At 39.0% G+C, this 13,368-nt stretch overlaps 1 protein-coding gene and 1 long non-coding RNA gene across 23 annotated transcripts in view; one reads left to right on the forward strand and one right to left on the reverse strand.

The window, feature by feature from the left end:
* Positions 1-10,243, forward strand: part of epb41a (erythrocyte membrane protein band 4.1a) — an 88,612-nt gene extending 78,369 nt beyond the window's left edge. For all 22 annotated transcript variants that reach the window (XM_051415317.1, XM_051415309.1, XM_051415300.1 and 19 more), the window contains 3 exons: positions 1,305-1,385; positions 1,761-1,883; positions 7,669-10,243. In XM_051415317.1, the coding sequence (XP_051271277.1) occupies positions 1,305-1,385; positions 1,761-1,859 (180 nt within the window). In that variant the 3' untranslated portion in view covers positions 1,860-1,883; positions 7,669-10,243. The remainder of the gene's footprint in view (positions 1-1,304; positions 1,386-1,760; positions 1,884-7,668) is intronic.
* LOC127372058 (uncharacterized) overlaps positions 1-13,368 on the reverse strand; it is a 205,930-nt gene that overhangs the window by 170,732 nt on the left and 21,830 nt on the right. The window lies entirely within an intron of this gene.

A 13,368-nucleotide genomic window follows, 5' to 3' on the forward strand; every position in this document is an offset into this window, starting at 1 on the left:
CCGTGATAGTGAATGCCTGTTTTTCTTCACCAGCTCGTTGTGAATGAATGAATTTAGCCCAAATGGGCAGCATATGAAGGAGGCGTGTCAGGACACCTGTCAATCAAAAGTCAATGGAAGCTTACGCTACTGAGCCTGGGCTGAATGAATTTAGCCCAAATGGGGGCGTGTCAGGACACCTGTCAATCACAGTCAAATGGAAACTTACGCTACTGTGCTTGGGCTGAATAAATTTAGCCCAAATGGGCAGCATATGAAGGGGGCGTGTCACGACACTTGTCAATCAAAAGTGAATGGAAGCTTAGGCTACTGTGTTTGGGCTAAATAAATTTAGCCCAAGATATATTATATATCCTGGGTTTTTTCTGTCACTTTTTGGTGCTGGTGCTGCTCTAGGTTCTACCAAAATTCAAAACAATATGTTCTAAGGTTTTTAATAATAGTTTTTCGTCTTTACTGTAAAAGATAGGGGGGGCTTAGCCCTGTTAGCCCATATATACCAGACGTCCCTGATTACCACCATCCTGTGATGGATCCCCGCTTTCAATTACCAGTACCAGTGATATCATAACACACTACTGAAGTACCTGCTAGAGAATGAGGAGACTGCTAGTAGTCTGCCACTTGTTTTCATCAGATTTAAAAAATATATAACTGCCAGCCATACTTTTAAAACATCAAGTTATTATGTCTTTGTTTAAACTGCGTATTGCTGAAATGTACAGAGGTAGATATATATTTGGTTTTTAGTATGGACAGAAACTCAATTTCATTGTGCAACGAAAGTAAGCCTGAAAATATGAGGCAAATAGGTGTGTGAGGTGAAAGGAACAGATACGTGTCGGTGTTCAAAAAACAACTGGATGTTAGTTGTTGTGTGGCTGATTTAGTCCACTTACCAACACAGTCAGCAACAGCAGCAGTAGCTGTGACACACAGCTGATGGAGGCTATATCAGTCAAATCTGAACACACAGACATGATACACATATTTTTGCATTCAGTGTGACTTAAACCTCATCAGGATATTATCTGACGTCCATCACGAAAAAACCTCCACAAAATCACAGTAAAAACACGCTAATTGCACACAAGGACTGCTAATTCAGCATTCCTTTTAATGGTTAGTGGACCTGTAGTTGTATATTGCCTTTCTAGTCTTCCGACCACTCAAAGCACTTTTGCACTATGTGCCACATTCACCCTTTTACACACATTCACTCAGCGATGGCAAAGCCCATCGAACAGAAACGTACAAATTCATACACATTCTCACTCTCTCTTTGTGTCATGTCTCTGTTTTAGACGGTGAAAGGGGGGATCTCTGAGACTCGCATTGAAAAGAGAATTGTCATCACTGGAGACACTGAAATTGATCATGACAAGGTAAGGAATGTTAAAGAAGAGTTTCTGATGGGCAGAAGTTTTTCATGCTTCACTGGTCACACTAGATTATGTTGTAATAATGCTGTTTTGCTCAAAGCTGTATGCAACTGGTTTAATTATGTGTTGCCATATATTTATTCTGTTATTATAGTCTTCTTAACTCATAGAGCAACTGTGTAATTCAGTTCAAGTGAATGTTATTTGTATTGTGCCAAATCATAACAGATTTGATCTCAGAAGACTTTTCAAATACAGCAGGTCTAGACTGTACTCCTTTTAAAATTATTTAAACTTTACAAAGACTCAACAAAGATGGGGTCTCTGGGGAGAGGAGTGTTCTACTTAAGAAGCCTGGATTGTTCCTTCTCTCTCCAGGCTTTGGCTCAGGCCATTAAAGAGGCTAAAGAACAGCACCCTGATATGTCTGTTACCAAAGTGGTTGTGCACCAGGAAACAGAGATCACCCCAGAGTAAGGCAGACCTTTGATCCTTTGGAAGGTAAGTGTCCACCCTGAACCCACTTTCGTTTTTTTAGGGTTTTTTTTGGCCTTTTGGTGGCTTTATTGATAGAGACAGGAAAGGTGGATGGAGAGAGAGGGGATGACAGGCAGCAAGGGGCCGCAGGTCGGATTCGAACCTGGGCCGCTGTAGCAACTCCGTATATGGGTCGCCAGCTCTACCAACTGGTTACATGGCCAGAAGTCCAGAATGGGGGCGGGGAGTTATTATTCAGAAGCTGGAAGTACAAAAAGCAAAACTTAAAGAGAGCGGACTGAAGACAGTTCACCCCTTCAAGTGGTTAGAAGAAACTCCGCAAAGAGCCTCTAGAGCGAGTGTTGGAGTTGGGCATTCTGGGCTAAGAAACATGACGGTTCAACATGGTGGACTCTCAACAAGAGGACCTGCTCCTTGTGTAGATAAAAACATACCAATGAAAATAATATTCAATTTCTGCTTATAGATCCTAATAAATGTTACACACTGAACCTTTAAGCCAGTCTACCCACCCACCAGAAGACAAAATGATAAATTAGTACATTTAAAACTGACTTCTAATTGTGAAATAATTCATTAATGCATGTAAGTAAAATAAGGCACCCTAGCCAGCTTAGCTGTAAAACCCAATCGCGCAAATAAATAGTAGGAGGAAACATGTTAAGACAGGTTGTTATTCATTCAGCTGGATTAAGGTTATACTAAGATATAATAGGTATTGTGATAGGTACGTTACTATTCTTAAGTGAAGATCAGGTTTAAACAGGATTTAGCCAACATTTAAGTGAGGATTGGCTGCATTTACAGCAGCATTAACATCCATATCCACTTGTTCCTCTCTTTCTCTCTCTTTTTATGATTTCTTTTATGAGTTTAGGAATCTCTTAGAAATCCCACTACCGAACTGTGCCTGCAAGCTGTGTCATGAAGAGCAGTAGCAGGCACAGTCCAGGAGCTCTCTGCATAATAAACTGCTGTCTATAATACAAATCAGATGCTGAATAGATGCAGGTTGTGGTTGCAAACTCATTTGGGCACCATTTTCTTTGTATATCTGGCCCTGATGGTTTTGCTTTAGAAAAGGCCTAATGGCAAGATTTCACAGACGTGGCTAAACACATTACAATGTTCTAAATGAGCCCATAATGAGCCTCTGAAGTAATGATAGAAGACTGTAATTACACCAGCAAAACAATTACTGGCTACAAAGACGCTGAAATAGAATTATGTAAACATAGTAATGGTGATTGTAAGATTGCTCGAGCGACAAAAGCAGGAAGGAAGGGACCTTGAAACTGTTCAGTCAGTCCAAATTTCTTTATTTCCCTTTTTTCCAAGCAGTAGATCAGTGCAGCTTGTGTCCTTTACAGTGAGGATCAGCTTGGCCCAAAGTTAGAAGTCGAAGCTCTGTCGAAGTATCCTTGCGCAAGATACTGAACCCCAATTTGCTCCCGATGCTATCGGTGTGTGAATGTGTGTGAAAGGGTGAATGTGGCACATAGTGTAAAAGTGCTTTGAGTGGTCGGAAGACTAGAAAGGCGCTATACAAGTACAGGTCCATTTACCATTTACCATCTACCAACATCCTCAAAAGTAGTCTCCCCTGGAGAACCCTCAACTCCTGCTTATATGTGCGGTAGCGCCTCCTACCACAGGAAGCTACAATTAAGAAAACAATTAACCTTTAGCATTCATTTATCTAAGTAGTTAAGTTTTATAGGTCAACAGTATAAAGAACTCACTACACATATCAAAAGAGTAAAATAGATCCCAACTGTTCAAAATAGTAAATCTCCCAAAAGCCTCCTAAATCTCCCCCTCATCTATACTACACTTGGCACATTCCCCCAGGAACCTGACCATAAAAGGAGTCCACCTGGGCAGGGACTGGTTTTCCAGTTCCTGGGTCCAAATCAAAAGATGGCCAAGTGCAATCTAGAGGAGAGGTGAGAAACACACAAATTAATCAAATGGAAAACGTTAAAACCCAAATATTTTCTTAGGCTTCCTTCCAGATCTAATGTAACTCAAACGCAAACATAATACAATTTCCCTTACCATGTTTTAACCCAACATCTGTACTAATTACGAAACCCCAGACACCTGCCGGCAAGATGGTATGTAAAAAGTGGCTGAGGTGGACAAGCACTCTATGTTGTTTAAATTAAATTACAGGTCATGGGACATCCCCATGACAGTGATCATGACTAGGGATGGGAATCAAGAAGCGGTTCCACATGAGCACTGGTAACAAATTGTCCTATCCATCGGAATTGTATGCTACCAAGCTTATCAATTCCTTTTATCAGTGCCGGCTTGTGCGTCTATGCTGAAACCTGCAGCAAGAAGGAGTTGTGACGGAAAGAAGGAAACGGTCCAAATCGTGGCCTCATTTCACAAAGAAACTATACAAATTTCATCAGGAATCAATAAGGGAATTAGCAAAGAATGCAAACAGTAAGCAGAATCGATAATGGTATTGTTAAATACATTACAAATTGGTAAATTAAAATGCCTATACACTGTGTGTATAAGTGTTTGGATGTGCCGTGTTTGCTGTTTGTTACTCAGCTGCATGAGGTATATTAAATTTAATTGTGGTATGTCATGTTAAAGGGTCCAAACTGATTTAATTTAGCTGGCTAAGAGGTTAGAATGTAAACACACTGGCCCCTCCTCTCTATGTTTGTGTATGTGTGGTGAGGTTGGCGGTTGTGTTTATTTTCATTAATTGCACTCATTCTGCACAGTGTACACATTAATTGAGTAGAGACCTTTACCTTTCTTTCAATTATTTTTAATATATTTCAATATCCATCTAGCTTAGTAGTGGCAAGCTTAGTAGTCGACTTAGTAATAGTGTCAACCCAGTGCAGGAGTGCAGCAAAATGCAGGAGGAGCCGGGGAAAGGCTTTGTGTTAGCAGTAGAGGTCAATAAGCCAGAGCTAACTGTAAGGTATGCACAGGCTGGTGGAATTTTTTTAAAACAACTTTGTACCACCACTACATCTTTTTATCTCATAGACATGTTTATTATATTGTTCTACATGAAGAAATATTTCTTCTAAACCTGTAATCTTCAGGTTTGGACTGAAATGTAAATCCCCTAGATTTGAACAATTCTTAAAATGTCCGACTTACTTCAGTAGAAGCTGAGCCTCCTTAACTACCAATATGTATGTATTTTTTCCATTGCCAATGGAATAGCTTTTTTTTTTTTTGCCCTGTATTAGCAGTTCATGATTACTGTTCAGCTATAGAGTGAGGGGGATTGTTAATGATTCAAATTAATGCACTCTGTTATTAAAATCAAAGACATGATACAAAACATAGATTATTTCATTCTATTAGGAGCTCATATTAGAACTATCAGAATCAGAATCAGAAAAATACTTTATTAATCCTTGGGGGAAATTTGTTTGTTACAGCTGTTGAAGGTGCTCATATGACATTAAGAATAGACTAATAATTATATTACAATTTCTAACAATATATCTTGAAATAAAAATAGAAATGTATATATCTGTATACAATATATAAAATAAAAATAGAAACTTAAATATAATAAATGTATGTATGTACATTATAACACAATATGACAATATAGAGAGATAGAACTAAGTATATGACCAACAGAAGTGTTATGAAAAAATAGTTGTGAGTACTGATTCAATTCAATTTTATTTGAATAGCGCCAGTTCATAACAGAAGTTATCTCAACGACAGACAGACAGACAGACAGACAGACGATGAACATGAAGAAGATGACGACGACGACAACGGGGGACAATGAGCACTGACAATAGTAATAATAGCTATAGGAGAGACTATAGGAACCACAAGTAGCCCTGCATTCAGAGAACGCAGTGTTCTAGATGGGTAATAGGGTGCTATGAGCTCTTTAAGATATTATATATAAGCTTTGTAGGTGAGGAGGAGGATTTTAAATTCTATTCTAAATTTTACAGGGAGCCAGTGCAGAGAAGCTAATACAGGAGAAATATGATCTCTTTTCCTAGTTCCTGTCAGTACTCATGTTCCAGCATTCTGAATTAATTGGAGCATCTTGATAGACTTATTGGGGCAACCTGATAATAAGGGATTGCAGGAATCCAGCCTAGAAGTAACAAATGCATAGATTAGTTTTTCTGCATCCATCTGTGACAGGATGTGTCTAACTTTTGTAATATTACGTAAATGAAAGAACACAGTCTTAGAGGTTTGCTTTATATAGGAATTAAATGACATGTCCTGATCAACGATAACTCCAAGATTCCTGACAGTGGTGCTAGAGGCCAAGGTGATACCATCTAGAGTAACTACATCTTTAGACAGTGAGCGAGGTTTTTAGTACAAGAATTACGTTTTTTTCTGAGTTTAACATCAGAAATCATCCAGGATTTTATGTACTTAAGACATGTTTGCAATTTAGATAATTGATTAATTTCATTGGCCTTGATCGATAGATAATCATGTTAATATGTTGATATTCTTAAAGGACTGCAGTATTATGACAGAAAGAGTATTTTATTATCAGTATTTCACATTAACAAGAGAACATTACAATCGCCGTTATAACGAATGTCTGACACTCTGAGAGAGGAGTTGTAGAGTTTGATGGCCACAGGCAGGAATGAGTTCCTGTGGTGCATCTTGGTGGAATGAGTCTTACACTCAAGGTACTCCTGTGTTTGACCAGCTCCTTGTGAAGTGGGTGGGAGACATCCAAGATGACATGACATGACAAGGCCTGGACAGCATTCCCCTCTCTGACACTGCTGTGAAAGAGTCAAGCACAAGCAACCCTCAATCTGCTGCCCCAGCAGACTCAGCATTGTCCAGCAGATGTTGAAAGACCTCAGAATCCTTCCTGTAGAGGCCTTAAGTGTTCTTAGCCCAGTCCAGTTTATTTTCCGTGTGTACTCCCAGGTACTAGTAGTCCTCACACTGACTCCCTGGATGGAAATAGGGGTCAGTTGAGCCTTGGCTTTCCTCTATTCCACAACCAGCTCCTTGGTTACCCACCACGACCCTGTACTTAACCTCATCACCCTTGCTGATACACCCCACCACAGCAGAGTCATCAGAAAACTTCTGGTGATGGGAAGACTGTAGTTAAAGTTTGTGGTGTAGAGGGTGAAGAGGAAAGGAGAAAGGACAGTTCCCTGCGGGGCCCCAGTATTGCTAACCACTCTGTCTGACACAGTGTTGCAGGTGCACACACTGTGGTCTGCCAGCAGGTAGTTGACAATACACAGGACACAAAGGGAGCATCCACCTCCATCGCTGTGGAGACTATTGAGTGAACCCACACAGCAGCACATTTAATTTACATCTTTAATTTAAATTTTAAATTTTCAGTTTTTAAATGTATTTCTATGTAACCTTTATTTAACCGTGAGAAATGACTCACTGATTAAAAATCTTGTTTAGTTAGTGGCCGACCTCAGACCTGTATTTGGAACAGTCTAATATTCCTGTTTTTATGAGTGTGTTTTTTTAAATTATATGTTAGTAGGATGCATCATGGGATATCGCCCGGTGGTCTAGGCCCATAACAGCATAACTAAGCGATGGTTCAGGACTCACATGAGCCAGCCCTAACTATAAGCTTCATCAAGAGGAACATCTTAAGCCTACACTTTTGATCCTTTTTCCTTTTGTGCTCACATACCTGATTTTTTTTCTGATGTATTCATGCATTGAGAGTACTGATTTTTGGCCGTTAAAATCCACTAATCTTTCTCTTTTTCTGTCTGTCCATTTCTCTTTCTTTCAATCTTTCAAGCCTTCAACCACACCTTAGACTTCTCAGCTGCCCCCACTCTCCCCACTTACTTGTATCTCCACCACACCATTTTACCGCAGAAGCCCCAGCCATCATACCTAACTTCACCACCTTTGGCATGAACCACCAGACCACATCCGAAGGAACAAGCTTCAACATTGAACTATGAACTTTAAACTTCATGACTGCAGTTTGCTTAGAAAGGGATGAAGTCGCCAGAAAATTCCCAATAACCCTCCCAGTATTCCCCACAATCCCCTCTTGTTCCACTTACTGCCAAAAGATCAACTGCTGGACTGATATAAAATATATAAAAATATCTTTTTTAAAGAGAAAAAATAAAGAAGTACAGCATTTGTGGATTTATTCCTCTCCAATTTCTCTGGAGATTTTAAAAAATGTATAAGGGCATTTGGTCTTTTAATCTTGAGATTACTGGTGTTTTATTTTTCTACAGCTTTTCTTATCATCAGAATTGGTTATCAATAACTTGGAGGTCAAGTGTTTTTTTAACAGTGTGTTCCAAACAGCATTGAAAAAGGGATTGTGGGTGATTTTTTTGGGGGGGACTGTATACATCGGGACTTGAAGATCCCTCTCAAATGTTAACACAAGTTTGGTGTCATTTGTTGTACAGTAAATATTTTATTTTCCCTCTCAATGTGAAAAAATATTTTTTCAATTTATGTATAAAAAAATGATATTATCAAACCATGGGGGCAATAACTCCTTTTACCTTATTTAAAGTTCTGACTTTTGCCATTTGTTGAGTAATCGTTACATCTTTTGATCATTTTAATTGTTGTTGTAGTTCTATTGTCACTAGAATGGGGCTTTTATCAGGACCATGGAGACAGCAGTGTATTGAAATAACCTTTTCCTTACGTACCCCCACCTCTGTCTTATTTTTGTGTGTTTTGCATTTTAGATGTACTCGGTGCAGTTGTATGTTACTTCATGATTCTGTATTGAGAGAATTTCAGTCACCGGATACTCATTTCTACTAAGCATGATATCAGTATTTACAGTGTTTCTGCGTATTTTTCACATTTCTACTTTTCTACCAAATGGGCAGTGTGTACTCATTCAAAGAGAGGGTATTCAAATCACAGTGAACTCAAACAGATTGATGACCGTCCAAGTGTACCATCTGCTTAATTGTTATTGAAGCAGCTGAAAAGTAAAGAAACAAGCACAGGATGATTGTTGCCTCATTAAACTGCAAAAGTTTTGCACCATCTTGCTCTATCTATTTATGCTTGTAATTTGATTATAACCTAATTAAGACAATACATCACTTATTCCAACTGTCACTTCAACACATTAAGAAGTTTATTTGGTTGATGTAGTTCATTACACTCATGAGTTACACCAGTTCCTAACATACAGTGAGTGAGTGAACTTGGTGTCTGTACAAAGATTGAAAGGTAATTCCAGTTTAACTTGGGTCTTATTTTTATAGTTTTGTCCATCATTTCTGCCAGTTACAATAACATTTACTCACCAAGTAATTGATGATATCTGGGAACACAACAACACCACTATAACAAAGTCAAAGAGGTGCAAGCAGTCAGACTGATCATAAAGAAACCAACAGTTCATCCTGGCAGTTTTATATTACAGTTCACAAAATAAGATATGATGCAGCAAATTAAAAAATATTATGTTCACATTAAGCTACATAATTACTTGAGAGCTGAAAAAATAAACATGTACTCATCCATGTATGTTACTGCAAAGGATTATCAGTTAGGCCTAATATATTATTTAGCCATTCGAAAAAAAGTTATATATAAATTTGGAAGTTATGTTTCAACTTATGATGCTGCAGTGGGTTTCTGTTAACATGGTTGATTTTTAAATGGAATTGTCTGATGGTTCCTAGCAAACAATTTACAAATTATGCAAGTCTATACCAGCTAAGTTATGCACAAAGTTCCAATGGTGCCTGTATTGTCAACATGGCCTTCATTGTTGGCCATTATGGTCTCTTTTGATCAAATTATCCCAGGAACTAACGTCAGGAATTAGCTCAGAATTTAAAGTTTTGTTTTGTTCAAGTTTTTCAGTTCATATTATTATTTAGCAAGGTCAAATCCTTTCAATAGATAAAAAACAAATGAACACAATGTTGAAGATTGTCCAGAAATGTATTAATGTATGAAGCAGGCATACACCATCATTCAAACTATTACCAGTAAGCTATGGCATACTGCATGCATGCAAACACGCTATAACATTACATTGTTAATATTATAACAATAGATAAGTCCAGGAGGCCAAACATCTCCTTAGTACACACTGCCCATTCAAATCAGACACTTGTTTAAATGGCAAATGTAGTTTATATTTTCTCGAACATGATGCTTTTTTAGAAGACAATATTCTGTACAGTCCTCACAACATGTTGTAGTTCTTTCACTGTGCTGTTGTCTTCATCGTGGCACTCCCTTTGCTCTTTGGAAACAAGCAAACTAACATTTCTAAGTTCTTTCTTAATTGTAAACCGTCACTTACCATCACAGTAAGACATGTAATAAAAGAGCACCATGAATAAACACAAATGTGGACATTATTTTCATCTTCTTCTTTCATCTGTTGCTATTGTTATCCTTTTTCATTATGATTTCACCGTGTTTGGTTGTCTTACGTAGGACAATATGGTTGATCATGGCGATAGTTTTCTCAAATAAACAGATGGTAAAATAGCTAAATTTTAAGTACCTTTTACACTGAAATTCTAGAACACCAACCAATAAAGTTGCAACCCTTTAGGGTGCAACTTGGGGCGGTTGTGGCTCTGAAGATAGAGCGGGTCGTTCACTAACCACTAGTCCCTTGCTCCGCCTGCTGCATGTTGAAGTCTCCTTGAACAAGATACTGAACCCCGAATTGCTCCCGGTGCAATCAGTGTATGAATGAGTATTAGTTTCTGTTTATGATGGGCTTTGCCATCACTGTGCAAATGAGTGAATGTGACATGTAGTGTAAAGAGCTTTGTGTGGTTGGAAGACCACTGGAAAGGCACTACACAGTACAGTCCATTAACAATATTCACTAATATACTACTAATATTACAGTTACCCCCCAAAAAATAATGATTTAAACCATTACTTTTGTTGACACCCTTCTACTCATTTCAACAATCCAACAACATTCTTGGATTCATTTTGGTAATCATGGAGGAAGCTAGCTTGGAAAATGGAAGCACTTACATTCAGTGGCTGGAAATATTATTTGTCACCATGTGCTATTATGAATGTATGTATCTTGTGTGCAAGTGTATAGATTTGTGTAAGGGTGGCACTAGAAGAAAAACCACAGGATTACTGAATGAATTAGGTCCATCCTCTAGAAAGAATGACCCCTGCTGAATATACAAATCAAATATCAGAGGCTCAAGCAAAGGCTGGCACCATTCACTCTTGTGCAACATTAAATAGACCAGCGTGTATATTCACAAGCATCAATAAAAAGCAAAAGATACAATATGAAATCTCACTAAATGTACTCAACTACTGTGTGGAGTATTCACAATAATATTCACTCATATACAATGACAGAAAAAGTCATGTAATGCTATTCGTCCTGAACTGTTCATTATAGGAAGTTCGGTTTGGTATGCAACTTCCTTGGTTCAGTACACCCCATGACCCAAACAATTATTGTCAAAATAGTCTATGTTAACTATCTGCATACAAAGAACAGAAATTATGGAGCTCCACATTTTGCGTTGCTCCAGTTATCTATTAGGGGTGGCTGTGGCTCAGAGGTAGAGCGGGGCGTCCACTAATTAGAAGGTTGTTGGTTCAATCCCCCGCTGCATGTCGAAGTATCCTTGAGCAAGATACTGAACCCCAAATTGCTCCCGATGATGTGTCAAAGGTGTGTGAATGTGAATGAATGACTTAGTTTCTGTTTGATGGACTTTGCCATATGTGTGTGAAAGGGCAAATGTGGCATGTAGTGTCAGAAGACTAGAAAAGCGCTATACAAGTACAGGTCCATTTACCATTTATTAGCTGCATGCTCTCACAAATAAGAGGCCAGAGTGGGAGGATTGTCCCATGACATTTAGATCCATTGTATGGGATCTGAACTGTATGCCGATTAGAATTCATTGTTAAACAGTATGTCTGTAAAAAGTTTTTCGTCATATTCAGTCATAAAGAATACAGGATATAAGGATATTGTCAAAATTTGCGTGTATTTTAGTCAGTCCGTTGTGCCTGCCCAATATAAACAAGTGCAAGCCACAGTTGTAATTGAGCCATTTTGCCACAGCCATGCACCCATATTGCACATGTTCCCATATCATACATAAACTGTGTGCCACGTTTGCTGTGTCCTGTGGATAAGGGGGTGTCCAGAGGAGGGGCCTATGGTGGGCAGTCAGATTTCAGGGGTGGCCACCGCATTATCCTTATCTCTTCCACTCGTCTTTCAGAGTGTGTAGTGAGCTCCTTTTTAAAGTTAGTGACATACTAGTATCATATGAAAGATATGAAGATCTAACGCATCCATTGGTAGCATGTCATGCTACCACGTCAGGAAGGGGCTAAACAATGCTCCAAAGTTAGGCAAAAAAACTGGCATGGCCTTTTTCAAAGTGGTCCCTTCACCTCTGACCTTAAGATATCTGAATGAAAATGGGTTCTATTGGTACCCACAAGTCTCCCCTTTAAAATATCCACTTTATTCTAGTCCTGTGCAGTTTAGGAAAAAACCATGCAGTTTTTTTGCATGTAGTATAAAATTGTTATGTTTGTGTATTTGAATATAACTACATACTGGGACTCTAAACAGTATTGGAATTGCATAAATTGGGAATGACTGGAAAGCTGAGACACATAGAGCCTGTTTACAACTGGTATTAGAATGCAACTTGGGTGATCTGATCACAAGTAGACCATTCTAAATGTGAACAACCGCCAAGACTAATTGTGATCCGATCACTCAAACCACTTCCCGAGGTGGTCTCGGATGTATTTGACCACATATCTTTCGTAGTGTAAACGCTAATGCGTCCTGGGCCACATAGAATGGCCGCCAACTTATCTGACACCCCGTAGGTACACATGAAATGTGCTGTCTGGACTTCCGGTTAGGACATGCAGCCGTAGGCCACGTGGAATCAGAGCTCTCCATAGTCAAGGGTACAATTCTCAGAAAACTTGAAGAAATTGAGTTACAAACCATCCTAACTGGAAGGTGACCAGGGGGAAGTTGGAATGGGAAGGAAAACTCGAGTCAATGAGACCAAAAGCACGGCGAAAGACAAATTAGAGGAATCGCTAGCTAACCGCGAAATGGATTGAGATGGCAACGACGAAGCAACGCATACTTCTAGATGTGAGGTGGAAATGCGCTCGGGTCTAGAATTTATCAGCAAGGAGATACAGGATTTGAAAACAGAAATTAAAGATGCCTTTCGCGCATTTGGGGAAACACTGAGGAGCGACGTGAGAAAAGATTTCAATGATTTCAAACAAGACATGAAAAAAACAACTCATTAATATCGCCACTGAACAACAGCAGAGCGGCAAAATAGAGGCTGAGTCGCAGTTGAAAAGCTTGAACATTGGGCACAGGAGGCTAACGACGCTCTCATTATCTCACTGAAAGACCAAAAAGCTCTCAAGGTAAAGCTAACTGATTTCGAGTCCAGGTCGCGGAGGAATAATCTCTGTACCTACAGAG

This window comes from Dicentrarchus labrax, unplaced genomic scaffold, assembly GCF_905237075.1.
Source record: "Dicentrarchus labrax unplaced genomic scaffold, dlabrax2021, whole genome shotgun sequence".
NCBI classification, from domain to species: Eukaryota; Metazoa; Chordata; class Actinopteri; family Moronidae; genus Dicentrarchus; species Dicentrarchus labrax.